This window comes from Lagopus muta, chromosome 16 (genome assembly GCF_023343835.1).
Source record: "Lagopus muta isolate bLagMut1 chromosome 16, bLagMut1 primary, whole genome shotgun sequence".
NCBI lineage: Eukaryota > Metazoa > Chordata > Aves > Galliformes > Phasianidae > Lagopus > Lagopus muta.
The window spans coordinates 11,194,386-11,208,549 of NC_064448.1; the positions used below are offsets into that span (position 1 = coordinate 11,194,386).

The following is a 14,164-nucleotide window of genomic DNA, read 5'->3' on the forward strand; positions in this document are numbered from 1 at the left end:
AGTTGCTGATCATTTCAGAATATCACCGTTCTGTTGTGATGTGAGCCCATGCACAGCTGGATCCTGGGGCCACCTAGGGGCACTGGGCTCTTCATCATACACAGCTTTGCTCTCTTGGACTCAGCTAACCAGGAGTCTCTGCGTTAGCACAGGGCTGCTGCTAAAGCTCACAGTGGGAGCAAATGTGAATGACTCTGAGGGACAGAGCAGCTTCGGAGAATAAGAAGGAGGCACATTTGGGATGTGCTTCCCCTGGCACGTTCTTCCCACTCCTGGTAGTCTTTGGTTTAGAGAGATTCTCAGCCAGAAACCAGCACTTCAAAAATGTTCTCCTTCTGTTTGTCACCTTCCATTCCCTTTGTACTAAAAGAAATGTTTAAGCAATATTTTATTCACAACTGCTAGTAATTCAACTGCTTTGTGTTTGATTTCCTTTAGATCTCATGTTTGAATGCTGCCTGGTTCTGTTCATTTATTGTTATTTATTCTATTCTACCTTCTACTGACACTTCAGTTTGAAATAAACTCCTCTGTGTAAAAAACAAACAAACAAAAAACCCAACAAAAAAATTCCAAATCCTAAACGGATTGTATACTCACAGCCTCTTTCTATGACTTGAAGTGGAATTTATAACCTGCTTTGCAGTAGCTGTTTGGTTGAGATTTTAGGTGCTGTTCCACCTCTTCATGCTGGAGCATTTAGTAACGTTATAGTCTTTGTTAACCTGTATAAGCTGCTCTGGCATTTATTTCTACCATTAGTTTTGCACGTAGCTTGTAAACGTGCTATGCGCTCACATGATGAGGTAATTGTTTTCATGAGCCTTAGCTCATGTCGTCTTGAGAATGGGGTAAAATGTGGATCAGCTCTGCCTCACTTGGAGCTAGTTCCTCTCAATATTTTCTTTCCCTTCCCACCAGGTGAAGTGTGTTCGGTACTGGCCAGATGACACAGAGGTCTATGGGGACATTAAAGTCACATTAATTGAGACAGAACCACTGGCAGAGTATGTCATACGCACATTTACTGTACAAAAGGTAAGGAAATCTTCAGTCAGCTGATCTTTTGATGTCACACTCAGTTTGTGATCTGAAATGTGAACTCTGGGTGGAACGTCCAGGGGTATGGAGATGGGAACAGTTGCTGTATGGCATGTTTTCACTTCTGGAATCTAAATTTTTGACAGATATTCTCATTTTACTTAAACGTCTTGATGTAACAACAAAGGTAAAATCCACAGTGCCTGAAGCTTAAATAAATCCAAAAGCCAGCAGGTAGTTGGCTATCCCAATTCACAGCAGAAAACTGTAGGTGAAGAAAAGGTATCAGCTAAATTGGATACCAGAGAGGTTTCTTTTTCAAGAGAAATAAAGTAATAAAAGCTCAACTATTAAAATTGTCCCCAAATTGGCAGGATTTGGAAGATTTATGTTATATACAATTAGAAATTGAATATCTAAATGTCAGAGTACTCTAGGTCTGTCCAAATTACTCTCCAAACACTCAGTAAGTGGTTTTAAAGCTTTTCCAAAATACCTACTAAGCCACACTGGGAATATTGTTCAGGTTTTCTAGCTCATAAGGTCCACGTTCCATTGAATCACTGAAAAACCTGACAGGAAATGCTAATGCCAAAATCTGACAGATTAGTGAGCTCCACATACATTTCCTATATAGTAAAAGGTCACAGCTAACTGACATTTCTGTGTTACCCTTGACAAAACAAATACAGTTACAGCCAGTTTTCATGCACCAGCAGCATTGTCTCACCAGTAGGGCAAGTGGTGGATCTAGGTACCACTTTCTATCCTTTTCAGCACCAGCTTTAATCTCAAACTTGAGATTTTTTGGCAGGAGGCAACAGAAAATCTACAGTTTCCTGGGGCCTCTGTATTTAGCTGTTCATTCCCCAGGCTTTTGCTTCAGTGTCTGAAAAAGGATTTGAGAGTGGTGGTTTATGGAGGTATCACCAAAGGCGAGATGGGCGAAGTGCAGCCCTGGTACGCTGGGGCAGAAGTCATCCTGTGATGTTCCCAGTGAGCTGGTTTTGAACACTGAGACTACAGGTTTGAATCAGGTGCTGGCATTCACCTCCACAGTCCTCAGCTGTACTTTGCCACTTCGTTTGTAATTGGAGTGCATCTTGATCCTTCACCTTGAAATCTCTTGGAGTGAAAAGTATTATAGGACATATTCCTGCACACGATTAGAGTTAAATTGTTCAGCCTTCTGTATGAGAGTAGGGAGCAGTGGGCGAAATGCGTTGACTGCAGTCTGGTGGCGGAAAAATAGAGGCTGTGCTGTCTCCTCAGAAAGGCTACCATGAGATCCGAGAGATTCGGCAGTTCCACTTCACCAGCTGGCCAGACCACGGGGTTCCTTGCTATGCCACGGGCCTCCTGGGCTTTGTTCGGCAAGTAAAGTTCCTCAACCCCCCAGAGGCAGGACCCATCGTTGTGCACTGCAGGTATGTGAGCTCTCGGTGCCTTTCCTCCATCAGGTTATTTTTTTTTTCTGCTTTTTTTCTTCTTTTCATCCAACAACAACAAACTATATTTTGTTTGTTTAAAAGTTTAATTTGTTGGCTTTGTGGGAAGTGGAATCTGGTTTCTTTTCTAAAGTGGCAGCTTTGGAGCTTAGCCGGCGTGAATTGGAGATAAGTGGGTCAGAGAGGGCCGTTGCAATGTAGAAGACTCTCTGGTGGCCCATAGTCTCTTAGATGCTTACAGCAGAGCTGGGAAAATGGTAAATATCTGGGACAGCAAGTCCAGTCATTATCCGCAGCAAACCTCATGTGGCAGTAGGGATGATGCCTACAAACAAACAAGGCTGCAGAGAGGGATTTTAAAGCAACTGTGCTTTTTTTGTACCCACATGTACTGCAGTTTAGCTTTGCACGAGGGTCAGAGGTTTTATCTCATACGTTTCTCTGCCTTCCTGGGTATGAATACCAGCCATATGCATCTCAGCCTCCTCAAAACCCAGTCTGAATAGGAATTTCAGACTGAAAACCTGCCCAGTGCCTTCCAGATAGGAAATAAGAAGGCAAATGCCTGAGGAAAACTGCTTGGCTTTACAGCTGTGAGAATTCAGATTATTGATTTGCATTCTGGCAGACTCCTGGGCTGCTGCTGGTACTGTACACTTTCTGCACTGTCTTCTTCCAGCTGAAGGCAAGTCTGTGCTGTGCAAGGCAGTACATGAGTAAGAAGAAGAGTGTCCCTGGCTTGGGGAACCCGCAGTTGGAGATGTAGTCAGACATGCTGATGGTGTTGTGAGAGCAGAGGCACCCAGGGCACAGCAGAGCCAGGCAAAGAAACCAAATCTCCTGAGCAGGGCTTTGCTAATCCTTACCACCTTTCTACATCAGCTTGCAGCACTGGAAAAACTGGGGGAAAAGGTTATACTGGATTGGATCGGTAGATTGTATCATTTATGTGGGTCATTGTGAGGCAGAAGAAAGTAACAGACCTCAAAACCGACTGTGCTAGTGGGTGTTGGATATGGGTCCATGTCTTTTTTTTTGACTTTACAGTGAAAGCGGTTGTGATTGTAGCATACCTGGTTAAGAAAACTCATTATTGCATGACTTCAAATGCAGAAAAAGACATTACTGCAAAAAAAATGAATTGGGGTTTGTAGAAGGTGATTCTGCAGTCACAGTGCATCTGTTTTGAAAAGGAGACATGGATGCAGCACCAGGCCAGAGAGCAGAGCTGAGTGTCCCAGAATCTCAGCCTGAGCAGTGCACAGGCACTTACCTCCTAGTGATGGGCTCTGCCATCAGGAGGACAGTGAGATTATGTCCCACAGTTACTTTGAAAAGGAAAATCAGCTAAATCTTTTTTAACTGTTTGGAGTGTTTGGGGTTTTCTTTTTGTTTTGTTTTTTTGTGTGTGTTTTTTTGTTTTTTTTTTTTTTTTTAATTTTTATTTAGCAAATGATTAATCAGATCCATAATAAAATGCAGCTCGGCCAAAGGAGCTGTAGAAGGGAATTCTTTCAGAACTTTCAGGGCTTGAATTTGCTGCCTTGGTGCTGTGACATGGAGCTGGCCTTGGAAAGAGTCTGAACCTGATTCATCGTTACCAAGAAAGCAAGAAGAAATTTTTCATCCTTCACATTTTAATGAATAAATGCCATTTCCTCTCTGTTATTTATCTGCTTTTGAATTTTAATGACTTGCTTTAAGTGGTAATTACCAAATTCTCCCTACCGATGCCTGGCTGGATATTATCACTATTCGATATTTATGAAGTGCTGGGGTCCTCTAAATATAGAAGTGTTATAACTATTTGTTAAAATTCTGAAAAGCTGAGAGATAAAGAGAGAGGAAATGCCATTTATTCATTAAAATTCTGCAAATGAAAAATATCTTCTCTCTATTCAGCAGTTGATTAATCTGGTCCATTAATGTATGGTCATTCATATCTCCTTGCTTTTGGCTCTGCTGGAGTTTTCATGCAACAGAAGTTTGCCCGATTTGAGCTGAGTTTTCCTTTTTTCCTTTGGTGTTATGTTTAGAGACATTCTCCTCTTTCTATCCTTCACACCTAAACAGCTTTGGATGATTTCCCAGGAGGGAAAGAGGACACGATGACAACACACTTTGCAAGAGATGCTTCAGTTCTCATGTGCAGCTGGGGGGAGGTCTTAGCTGAAGGTTTTGAGTAGCCTCGGGCTCCTTTCTCTATAATGTTATACAATCCATAACTTGAAATCATCCTACTTGGGACCCAACCTTCTCATTAAGAAGGGAAAAAAAATGTTTGTGGAAATGAACTGATCCCCTCCCATTGAGCCCTCTTGAGTACACATGCATGCTTCTTAGTAGTCCCACGAGAAGGAAAACCTTGGAGAAGCAGATCCAACTCCCACCCCTTCTGAATTGTGTATCTTTGCAACCCAGAGGCTGCTCTCCCACATCCTTTGTGATGTGCATGCAAACTGATCTGTAAAATCAGAGTGACTAGTTTTGTAGAATGATGTTTTTGTTGACATTTGAGAAAACAAAGCTTTCTGTGTCCCTTCCTGTGCCCATTGCCATTCCCAGAAATATTAGTTCACCTCATTCTCTTAAATGCAAAGCTAATTTAACTAAGCACAAAAATCACACCATGGGGAGCAGCTTTCAGGAGAAGCAGCTGTGTCCATGCAGCTATTTTCTGTATAGCTATTTTCTGTGTAGTTATTTTCTGTATGTCTATTTTCTCCTCCACAAAGCCCTGCCTCCGCTCAGTCCCTTGATCGTGTGGACCCTCATTGCCTTCTCTTTTTTTTCCAGTGCTGGGGCTGGGAGAACAGGGTGCTTCATTGCCATTGACATCATGCTTGACATGGCAGAGAACGAAGGTGTGGTTGATATATTTAACTGCGTGCGAGAGCTGCGCTCCCAGAGGGTCAATTTGGTGCAGACAGAGGTAGGTGCCAGCAGGTCTCCTTCCACCTGTGAAGCTCCTCTGCTTCACAGGGGCCCAAGCTTCATTAAGTCAATGCTTGCTTCCCCTGTGATGGGATTATACAGAACTTTCTTTGCTAAGGGTGGCCAGATGCTGAATCCTGTTCACAGGCAGCTGCTCAGACCTCAAGGCAGGAGGACGAGCATTGATGTTTAGGCCTTAGCATTGCTGATTGATTTATGCTCACAGTAGAAGAGGTCACTGCTGAATCATTCGTAGGTGCACTGCAAACTCAGTACCTATTTTGTATCAAGTGCAAGCTCAAACTATGAAACATCCTGGATTTAAGCAGCGGGTGCAGATGAAGCAAGCTGCTCCTGAACGTACCATTTAGCAGCTGTATAAACTTCTCTCAGACTGTTATCCCACTACACAAGTTTGATGTGTGTTCCCCTCCTGATGGGCAGAGCAAAAGTCTGGAACAGAGAAAAACTTTTCAGGTTTCTCATATCTCATGTTCTGTTTACAGAAATATCCTTTGCCAGAGTACCAGATTCTCTGGGAGTTTTGAAGAGACAGGTGGAGCAGACCTACATTTGTGCTGTTATTGTCATTGGTCTGAAGCACAAACCAAATTCTCCATGATAAAGAGACCATTGCCTTGCAATTGCCTCCTTGAATTCCCCTCTGGCCCAGCCCTGTTTTGTCCCAGCATTCCCAGTGCTGGTGATTTACCATTAGACTTGTAAATTTGAAATGAATACATGAGACCTCACATTCAGTGATGGATGAAATATGCTCACAAAGCTGTCACATAGCACAATGTGTAATTTGTCTCCACATGAAACTGAGCCAAATATGCATAGCAGGCATGACTTAAGAAAAAAAAAAAAAAAGTATGATATTTCATGATCTGTAGTGAAAACATGACTTTAATCTCAACCCCTCCCCTGTGCAGGAACAGTATGTGTTTGTCCATGATGCCATTTTGGAGGCGTGTCTCTGCGGCAACACGGCCATTCCAGTTTGTGAGTTCAGATCCATATATTACAACATCAGCAGGATAGATCCACAGACCAATTCCAGCCAGATAAAAGATGAGTTTCAGGTAATGTCATGTCTTGGTCATTGCAATTGGTGTACTGAAGGTGTTTAATCAATTTCTGTGCTATTTTATGATTTCCAACACAGCAGAGGAGAGTGACACTGAGATGAGGTCTGGTTTCTGGTGATTTTTGTTGTGTTAGAACTGAATCAGGCAGAGGTTTGTTTTTAAGCATGAGATTTTCAGCCTTTGGCAAGGAAAAGTTCCCATCACTTCAGTAGAGCAAGGATTTTAATTTCCGCAGATAACGTTGTACTTCTCATTTCAGCAAATATTCAGTTGTTCATTTCCTTCTGTAATTTATGCAGAAACGTTTATGCCTCAAGGCCCCTTATTAACTGTTCCTGTGGCTTGTCTGTTGCTTCAGAGTCTTGACAATCAACTTGTTGATGTCCTTCCATACAAAGAGGGTGAGCTCTGTGAGTGCTGCTTTCTCTAATACTAATTTTCAGTGAATTGAAGCCCTCTCTTCACCTAGAACGTTTTTATGAATACTTTGTGGCCAGAACTGGAATGTCATATAATAACACTCACAAGTCTGGAGTAGCATTGTTTGACTGGAGCAAGAAACAAGGACTGCTGGGCTAACAGCAGTACTTATCCCACTCTGATAAAATGGGGATTGGGACACAGAGGCTACCAGCTCTGTGCAAGGGCGCCTCCAACACAGCAGAGAACTCACCCTTCAGAACAGCTTCCTAGGCTGATTCTCAATATATCTGTAAGTCCCTTCAGGATTTTCAACCAACAACATAATGTTGTTGGAAATTTAGGGCAAGATGATTTTGACTGCAAAGAGAGACTGCTATTTATTAAGAAGCTGTTCTTAGTCAGCAGTGAAAAGATGGAGATTGCTTTTATTGTGGGAGATGCCCCTCTGTCCCCCAGCCAAGTGTCTTTTCCAGGAGGAAGCTGTCAGGAGCTTTCTGAGCTAGATGCCTCATTTGCTCCCTCTCTGCACGAAGACAGAATGTGTATGTTTTATCTGAAACCTTGCAGGGAATCATCAGGGTTGATGTAGTGAGATAAAGAGCGTGGATCCCAACTGATGACACTTCAATTAAAAAAAATATATCTGCTTTTATCAAGTGATATCAGATCTGTAAAAGCGTTTCTGGCTATGGACGCTTGGCATGAGGGAGCCGAAGCCTGACTTCATCAAGTGCTGCTGTACTATTAAAAAAATGACACCGCTCAGTGTGCTTATTTTGTCATGATAGGAAGTGAGATTTGTCGCCCGCGTGCTTGTTCTTTTGAGCTGCCAGGGGCTGGCAGCTCCTTTGGGTAGGAAATGCTCCTCCATGCTTTGCATAAGAGGTTCGTTTGCTGTCTAGTACTAAGATGCTGTTTTTAAAGGGGTTTGGCTTAAAGCATTCTTCAGCCTTAGCTGTTTGGCTTTAATGCATAGGATGGTATCTTTTGCTACAATCTTTATGAACCAGTTCATCTAACTGTATCTATTGGTCCAATCTGTATTATTTAGGTCTCGCTGTCCCTCAGGTAAGACTGGATAGATTTCTCATGCACTGCACATTGCCTGAGCATATAAAAGCTCATTCTGGGGAGTCTTTATGTTCTGAGTAAGCCACAAAAAACAAGTGAGCAAGGGGAAGGACATAAAATAGTCAGGAGTGAATCACTAACAAGTTACTCACCTAATTATCTGCGCTGTCAGAGATTTCAGGTTTCATTACTCTTCCCTGCCAGACTGCCTGCTTCCCATCCTAGGTAAGGGGACTTGTGTGCATAATTTAGAGCAACATGATTTCTGATGTTACTTTTCTATATGTAACTTCCTATAACAGATGGTCTGACCCTTCTCCTTTCTCCATTCACAACTTCTCTTTGGATCAACCTCTCTGTAAAAATGGTTGGCCTCTCAGTATTTTATGTTCATCTGTTGGTTGCAAAGGAATTCACAGCATGACTGCTTTGCTCAGCAAAGAGAACATGACAAGTGGAAATAAAATGCCATCAGATAGCTACTGATCTACCATGGCTTAAATGACAGTGTTAAAGATGTGTTCACTTGGATTTGCTGTTTTTAACAGCTGCTGAGTAACCTGGGCTGGTTTGTTGGTGGATAACACAAAAGAAAATTACATTTAAAGAAACACATTCTGTAAAGCTGTGGGAAAGACAGATAAGGGGAAAAGACCGACAGCAAGACCCCAGAGATAAGGTGTGACTGGGGAAAAGAAGCAGCCTGCATGTCTCTCCATGAGGAAAGGAGCAATCTAAATAACAGGGCAATAGCTTGACTGACTGTTTAAAACAAAACAAAAAAACCCAACTCTTTTCTCTTAGGTTTTTTTTTTGTTGAAAGAAATCAATAGTTTGCCTGAGGAATCATGAGGTGGTTTGAACCCAGTTGGCCTGTGGGTGAACTCAGGCTACTTGTGTGCAGGATCTTCGCAAAGAGCAAGAATGTGTGCGTCCACCCTCGAAGGCTTCACTCCTTCACCAGGTCAAAGCTGCAGCATACCACTGTGGCAGCCATTTCCAGTCTCTGCAAAGAACAGAAACATTATCTAAATGCTGGGGTGTTTTACAGCTGGAATTTGTTACGTGGTATTTAGTGCCCTCCATTTATGCTGGGGCTTATGGTGTTTGGGAGGGCACCTCAGGAGGATGTGCAGTGTGATGTATTCTGGCAGCAACGAGCTTCTCTCGTTCTTTTTCCTTCTCTGGGAGGCCAGTTCCTTCTTTGGGATGCCACTTCCAGAATCTCTGTTCTTTGGCATAAGCATACAGTGGAAATGGCATTGTTTTTGGAAATGAATTCAAAGATGCTCAGCCTGCTTCTGCATTTTCCTTCCCTTCTTCCCTGCCCCTTTCACAGACTCTCAATATTGTGACACCGCGGGTTCGGCCAGAGGACTGCAGCATCGGCCTTTTGCCGAGGAACCATGACAAGAACCGCTGCATGGATGTGCTGCCCTTGGACCGGAGCCTGCCCTTCCTCATCTCTGTGGATGGCGAATCCAGTAACTACATCAATGCTGCGCTCATGGATGTAAGCAGCTCTCCACATCCCCCCTGTCCCCTTGTCACTGCACTGGGTTTATTCCTTCTTGGGTTACTTTTCTGGGAGAATTGAATCAAAAGCAAGAAGACTTTTTTTTTCCCCCCCTGTAGTTTCTGAGTGTGATATCTCCAAACTGGGCAAAGCCACGTGAATTTTCTCTCCTTCACAGAAATGTGTCACTTGGTAATGTGATAAATCACAGCCTGTGTCATTCTGCCTCGGGCTGCTGCAAAACTTTTGGCTGAGAATCTTGTGAGCGTGCAGTCTGAGGGTGCGTCTTAGAATGGCAAATGAACGAAGGGGTGGTGGGACAACTCTTCCCACTGGTTGCTGCACAGGTGGGAAGGGAAATGCTCACCAGGAGCTGCCACGTCAGCTCTTTGAAAAGAACAGTTTGTGGCATGGAGTGAGTGATTTATCTGAGCTACTGCAGTTAAGAATATGGGATCAGATGTGCAAAAAGCTTTAGGGATGAAGGACATGAGCTAAGCTGATGTGAATCTGTCTGAAGGCATTTTCCCTTGCTTTGTTTACAGACTCACAGCATGGGGCGTCTATAGTGGCTGAATTATGTTGATGGTTTCTTTTTACTGTAGTACCTAAACTGCTTTTGGACAGAGGTGCCTTTGAACTGCTAATTACTACAATCGGAGTATATGTAAATATGATCTGGGGAGAAGTGTCATCATTTTTTCCCCAGCACAGTTGAGTAGAGTCGTCTCTGTTATCTCCTCTTTCAGGTTTTGGGTATAGCGATACTACTGCATTTAAGAGGTTAAGAAAAATGGTGACAGAATTAATTTTATATTTTTTGTTCACAAAACTGTGATGTTTTTATTGCAAATATGCTCAAGGAAACTTTTAACTTTCTTTCTTTAAAAAATGTTTTGTGCATTGGCAGATCTGCACGTTCACAATCAGTTGTCTCATTACCTAGGGCTTGGGAATGTGTTTGCCTGTTGTAGCTCCCCTTACCTTTAAGGCTCTCATCTCCTTCCACACAAAACTCTGCTAATCACTTTTATTTTGTATGAAGAAAGAAGACAAGCCCTTCCAGACTCATCACTTCCCAACAGCTTTCCTTTTCCTTCTCCGTACTTTGCTTCCCATCACCTGCTCACCTGTGCGCCCCAGAGCATGGTGCAGCCACTCTGCAGAGGGGTGCAGGACATGCACAGCACCCCTCCCACCATGGGCCCATTGCACCCACAGCTGGTTCACAGGGAGGAGAAAAGGCAGCCCCTGCAGCCGCTAGCTTAATACTTACAGCATTTCTGTATTTCTTTACTTAAAAACCAAAATCCGATTTAGGTATTTTTTTTTAACCCAAATTATACCTTTTGATTCAAGTCTACTTCACAGATGTACAGCACAAAGGACGGAGCATTTGTAGGCTCATCTAAGCATTGCATGCCGTCATTGGAAAAAGAGATAACGTTTTGAGCTGCTGCCCTTTCATCTCAAAATGCCTCACAAACATTCATTACCACAGCTCTGCAGAGGTTCGGACCACAGTTTCTCTGCTCTGTGGTTAGGGAAATTGAGGGCAGAAGGCTCTTCTGATGTGAAAGAATAGCAGCAGAAGTTGAATGCCAGCAGTGTGACTCTGACCACTCCCCCATGTCCTGTTAAAGGATGGCTGCCACCCGAATGTGCCACTTGGGTAGCATTATGCCACTGGGAAGCAATGGCAGATGGGGGCTAATCCCTGCTCTAGTTTCTGGAGTCCACTGCAGCAGAAAGGAGTGCCTTTGCTTCTAGCTGTTTTGTTTCCCATTATTAACATTACTGATAGTAGTAGTAGTAGTAATAGTAGAATTAGTATTATTTGTTGAGTCTCAAAATATAAATAATTGATTTGGGTAATCTCTGCTCTTGTGACACCTCCTTAATGAAATGTCTTCATTGGGTGCAAAAGAATCCCATTATGAGACATTCATTCATTGCACAGCGATAACAAGGAGAAGGATATGTGATTTGTATAATCTGGTTAAATGGCTCAGATTGCCTAGCCATAGCCTCCCGGGTGTAATATTCGTTTGAATAAAAGTTGATTGAATTTTTTTTTTTTTTTAAACTAATCTTATTCTTTTGTTAGAGCCACAAGCAACCTGCTGCCTTTATTGTAACCCAGCACCCTTTGCCCAACACCGTAGCAGACTTCTGGAGGCTGGTGTTTGATTATAACTGCTCCTCCGTAGTGATGCTGAATGAGATGGATGCTGCACAGGTAAGGGATTTTTCTTCATCTCAGCCACATAGCTTTATTCTTAGATCCCGAAGGTCTTCAGGGAGTTTCTATAGCCATTTGCTTATGACCAATAAATAAAACAAAATAAATAATGGGAACTGGAATGTAACAGGCAATGTTTTGGGGTACTGTGGAAGAGCAAGGTTCAGGTCTACATGCTTGACTCCTTCTAAGGCAAGTAATTCTTACTGCAATTAACAGCGATTAACTATCTGCGTATGCTGCTGTTGTGGGCCTAAGTTTCCTCCCAAACCAATTCCCATTTCCTCCCAGGCATACGTACTCCATGCCTGCCTGCTCACCCATTATTTCCAGAAGAATAAAACCCAGCAATACGCAGAAAACATCGTAAGGATCTTCTTCCTGAGCTTTCCAATAAGATTTGGTAGTAGTGAGACGTGCAGCTCACACTGCTTCTGGAGCAGCACATTGTGCTATGCATTTCTCATTCTTTTCTTTCAAGTGCCATGTGTTCCCTGGTTCCTTGGCTGCTGACCACAGTGCTGTTTTCAGAAGTCAAGGTGGCAGGGCAGGAGCTGCTGGCATTGCAGGCACCTTGCTGATGAGTGGTAGAAGATAGCAGCTTTCAAAAAGGTGCAATCATGCAATTTGTGTGGAGAGTACGTTTGGCATTGCTAATTCACCCATTACAGCACTTGTTAAACAAGAGAAGAGCCCTCAAGTAGCCGGTGCTTCTCAGATTAATTTTTCATTTGTCTCTTTGCTGTCTTTGAAGCCTCACCAGCCTTGAAGGCAGTGGGATCGTTGGTCTCTTTGGCTTGCTGCACTGAGGGGAGATCCCTTCAGGTGAAAGCTGTGGGGTTTCATTTCTGTTTGTGTAAGGGCTGTGCTCAGAAGTGACCCTCCTGATGACAGCAAGTCGCAGTCGTCTGTGCAGTCCTGGAGCCCACATGTGGGAGCAGATTGCATTTTTTCTTTTTTTTGCAGACTCTGTAAAGCACAGCATTTTCTACAAACCAGGAGTTCTTTCTCACACCTCGTTCCTAGAAAGCACAAACCCATCAGCCTCAGCCTGTTAGTTTTGCCGACTGTCTTTCTGCCAAAGACTTTACCTGTGTTTTTTTCCCCTAGAATGTTGCTGTTTTTATCAGGTAGATTGCAGGCACAGGAGAGGAGGAGAGGAGGTTTGGCAGTGCATTAAGTCACTTTGACAGTCATTCCAACATGGTGTCACCTACCTTGAGTCTGCAGCCAGTGCTGAATGCACCCAGCTACTGCAGGAAGTAGGGATAGCTTTAAAGTTTGCATCTTAAAAGCTCTCAAGGCAAGGTGTGAAAGTTTGATAGCAGTTTGAAGGTGAGGTTTCTGAAGAGGAAGTGTAACTGTGTAGCAGCGTTATGCTTGCACTGTTGCTGTACAGCAGTGTTGTTATCTAGCTGCTCAGTGTTGCCTCACCCAAGTGCGAAGCATGACACAGCTGTCGGTGTACAGTTGTGTGCAGAAGATACCACATCTGTGTGGCTAGGTGGAACATCTCGCTCATCGACAGGAGTAAAGCACAAAATACAAAACCTGCTTATATAGAAGCTGTGATTAAAAATAAGTATGTGGTTAATGAATGAAAATGTAGTAAATAGGGAAGCAAGCAGGGTGCAAAGTGAAAAGCAAACCATGTTTCAGAGAACACAGCAGACCATTTTAAGCACTGTACAAACGTCAGTCTGAGTGAACATTCACAGACCTGCTTTATGAACAGTGATTTTTAAAGTTAAGTTTAATCTTTCTGTTCTTCGCACTGCACCTTGAGGATGGTTCCTACAGCTCAGCTCCCATCTCCTTGCCTCTTGGGCAAATGCTTTGAGAAGAGGTCTGGAGGCTGCTTAAAAATCTGGATGAAGAGTGAAGATAACCTTCAAAGGAGGGCTTGCTTATGTGGGCTTCGTGTGCTTTTGTAATCTTGAGAAAATAACAAGGGCAAAGATGCATAAAATCTCATTACTATCCCACCCAATTTCAGCCCCATATGATCAAAGGAAGAACAGGAATAGAGAGTTACTGCAGTGGTATGCACACGCTTGACATTATTACTGATAGTGATTGAACTTGAAAAGCTCGAGATCAAGTTCAAATGAGCACCTGGTGGTTGCAGAACTTCTCAAAAATTACTCTTGAAAATAGGAGGAAAAAAACCCAGAAAAATACAATCTCAGCAGAAACTCTTAATGAGATCTCATGCAAAATATTTTCTTGCCACGATCTATTTCCAGATGGATTTGAAATACTTAGATCGTAATTTGTGTGAATAGTAGGGTTTTGTATGCTGTGAATTCAGTAGTATCAGCATAAAAAGTTCATTTTGCAGAAAAATTCCTCTTTGCTTGAATTAAGATTAATTTTGTTGGTGTGTGCCATTTCCTCG

General features: G+C 43.0%; 1 protein-coding gene across 11 annotated transcripts in view; it reads left to right on the forward strand.

Annotated features, from left to right (window-relative positions):
- PTPRT (protein tyrosine phosphatase receptor type T) overlaps positions 1-14,164 on the forward strand; it is a 425,958-nt gene that overhangs the window by 400,828 nt on the left and 10,966 nt on the right. For all 11 annotated transcript variants that reach the window (XM_048963311.1, XM_048963312.1, XM_048963316.1 and 8 more), the window contains 6 exons: positions 922-1,038; positions 2,314-2,468; positions 5,286-5,421; positions 6,359-6,508; positions 9,348-9,521; positions 11,632-11,763. In XM_048963311.1, coding sequence (XP_048819268.1) covers positions 922-1,038; positions 2,314-2,468; positions 5,286-5,421; positions 6,359-6,508; positions 9,348-9,521; positions 11,632-11,763 — 864 coding nt within the window. The remainder of the gene's footprint in view (positions 1-921; positions 1,039-2,313; positions 2,469-5,285; positions 5,422-6,358; positions 6,509-9,347; positions 9,522-11,631; positions 11,764-14,164) is intronic.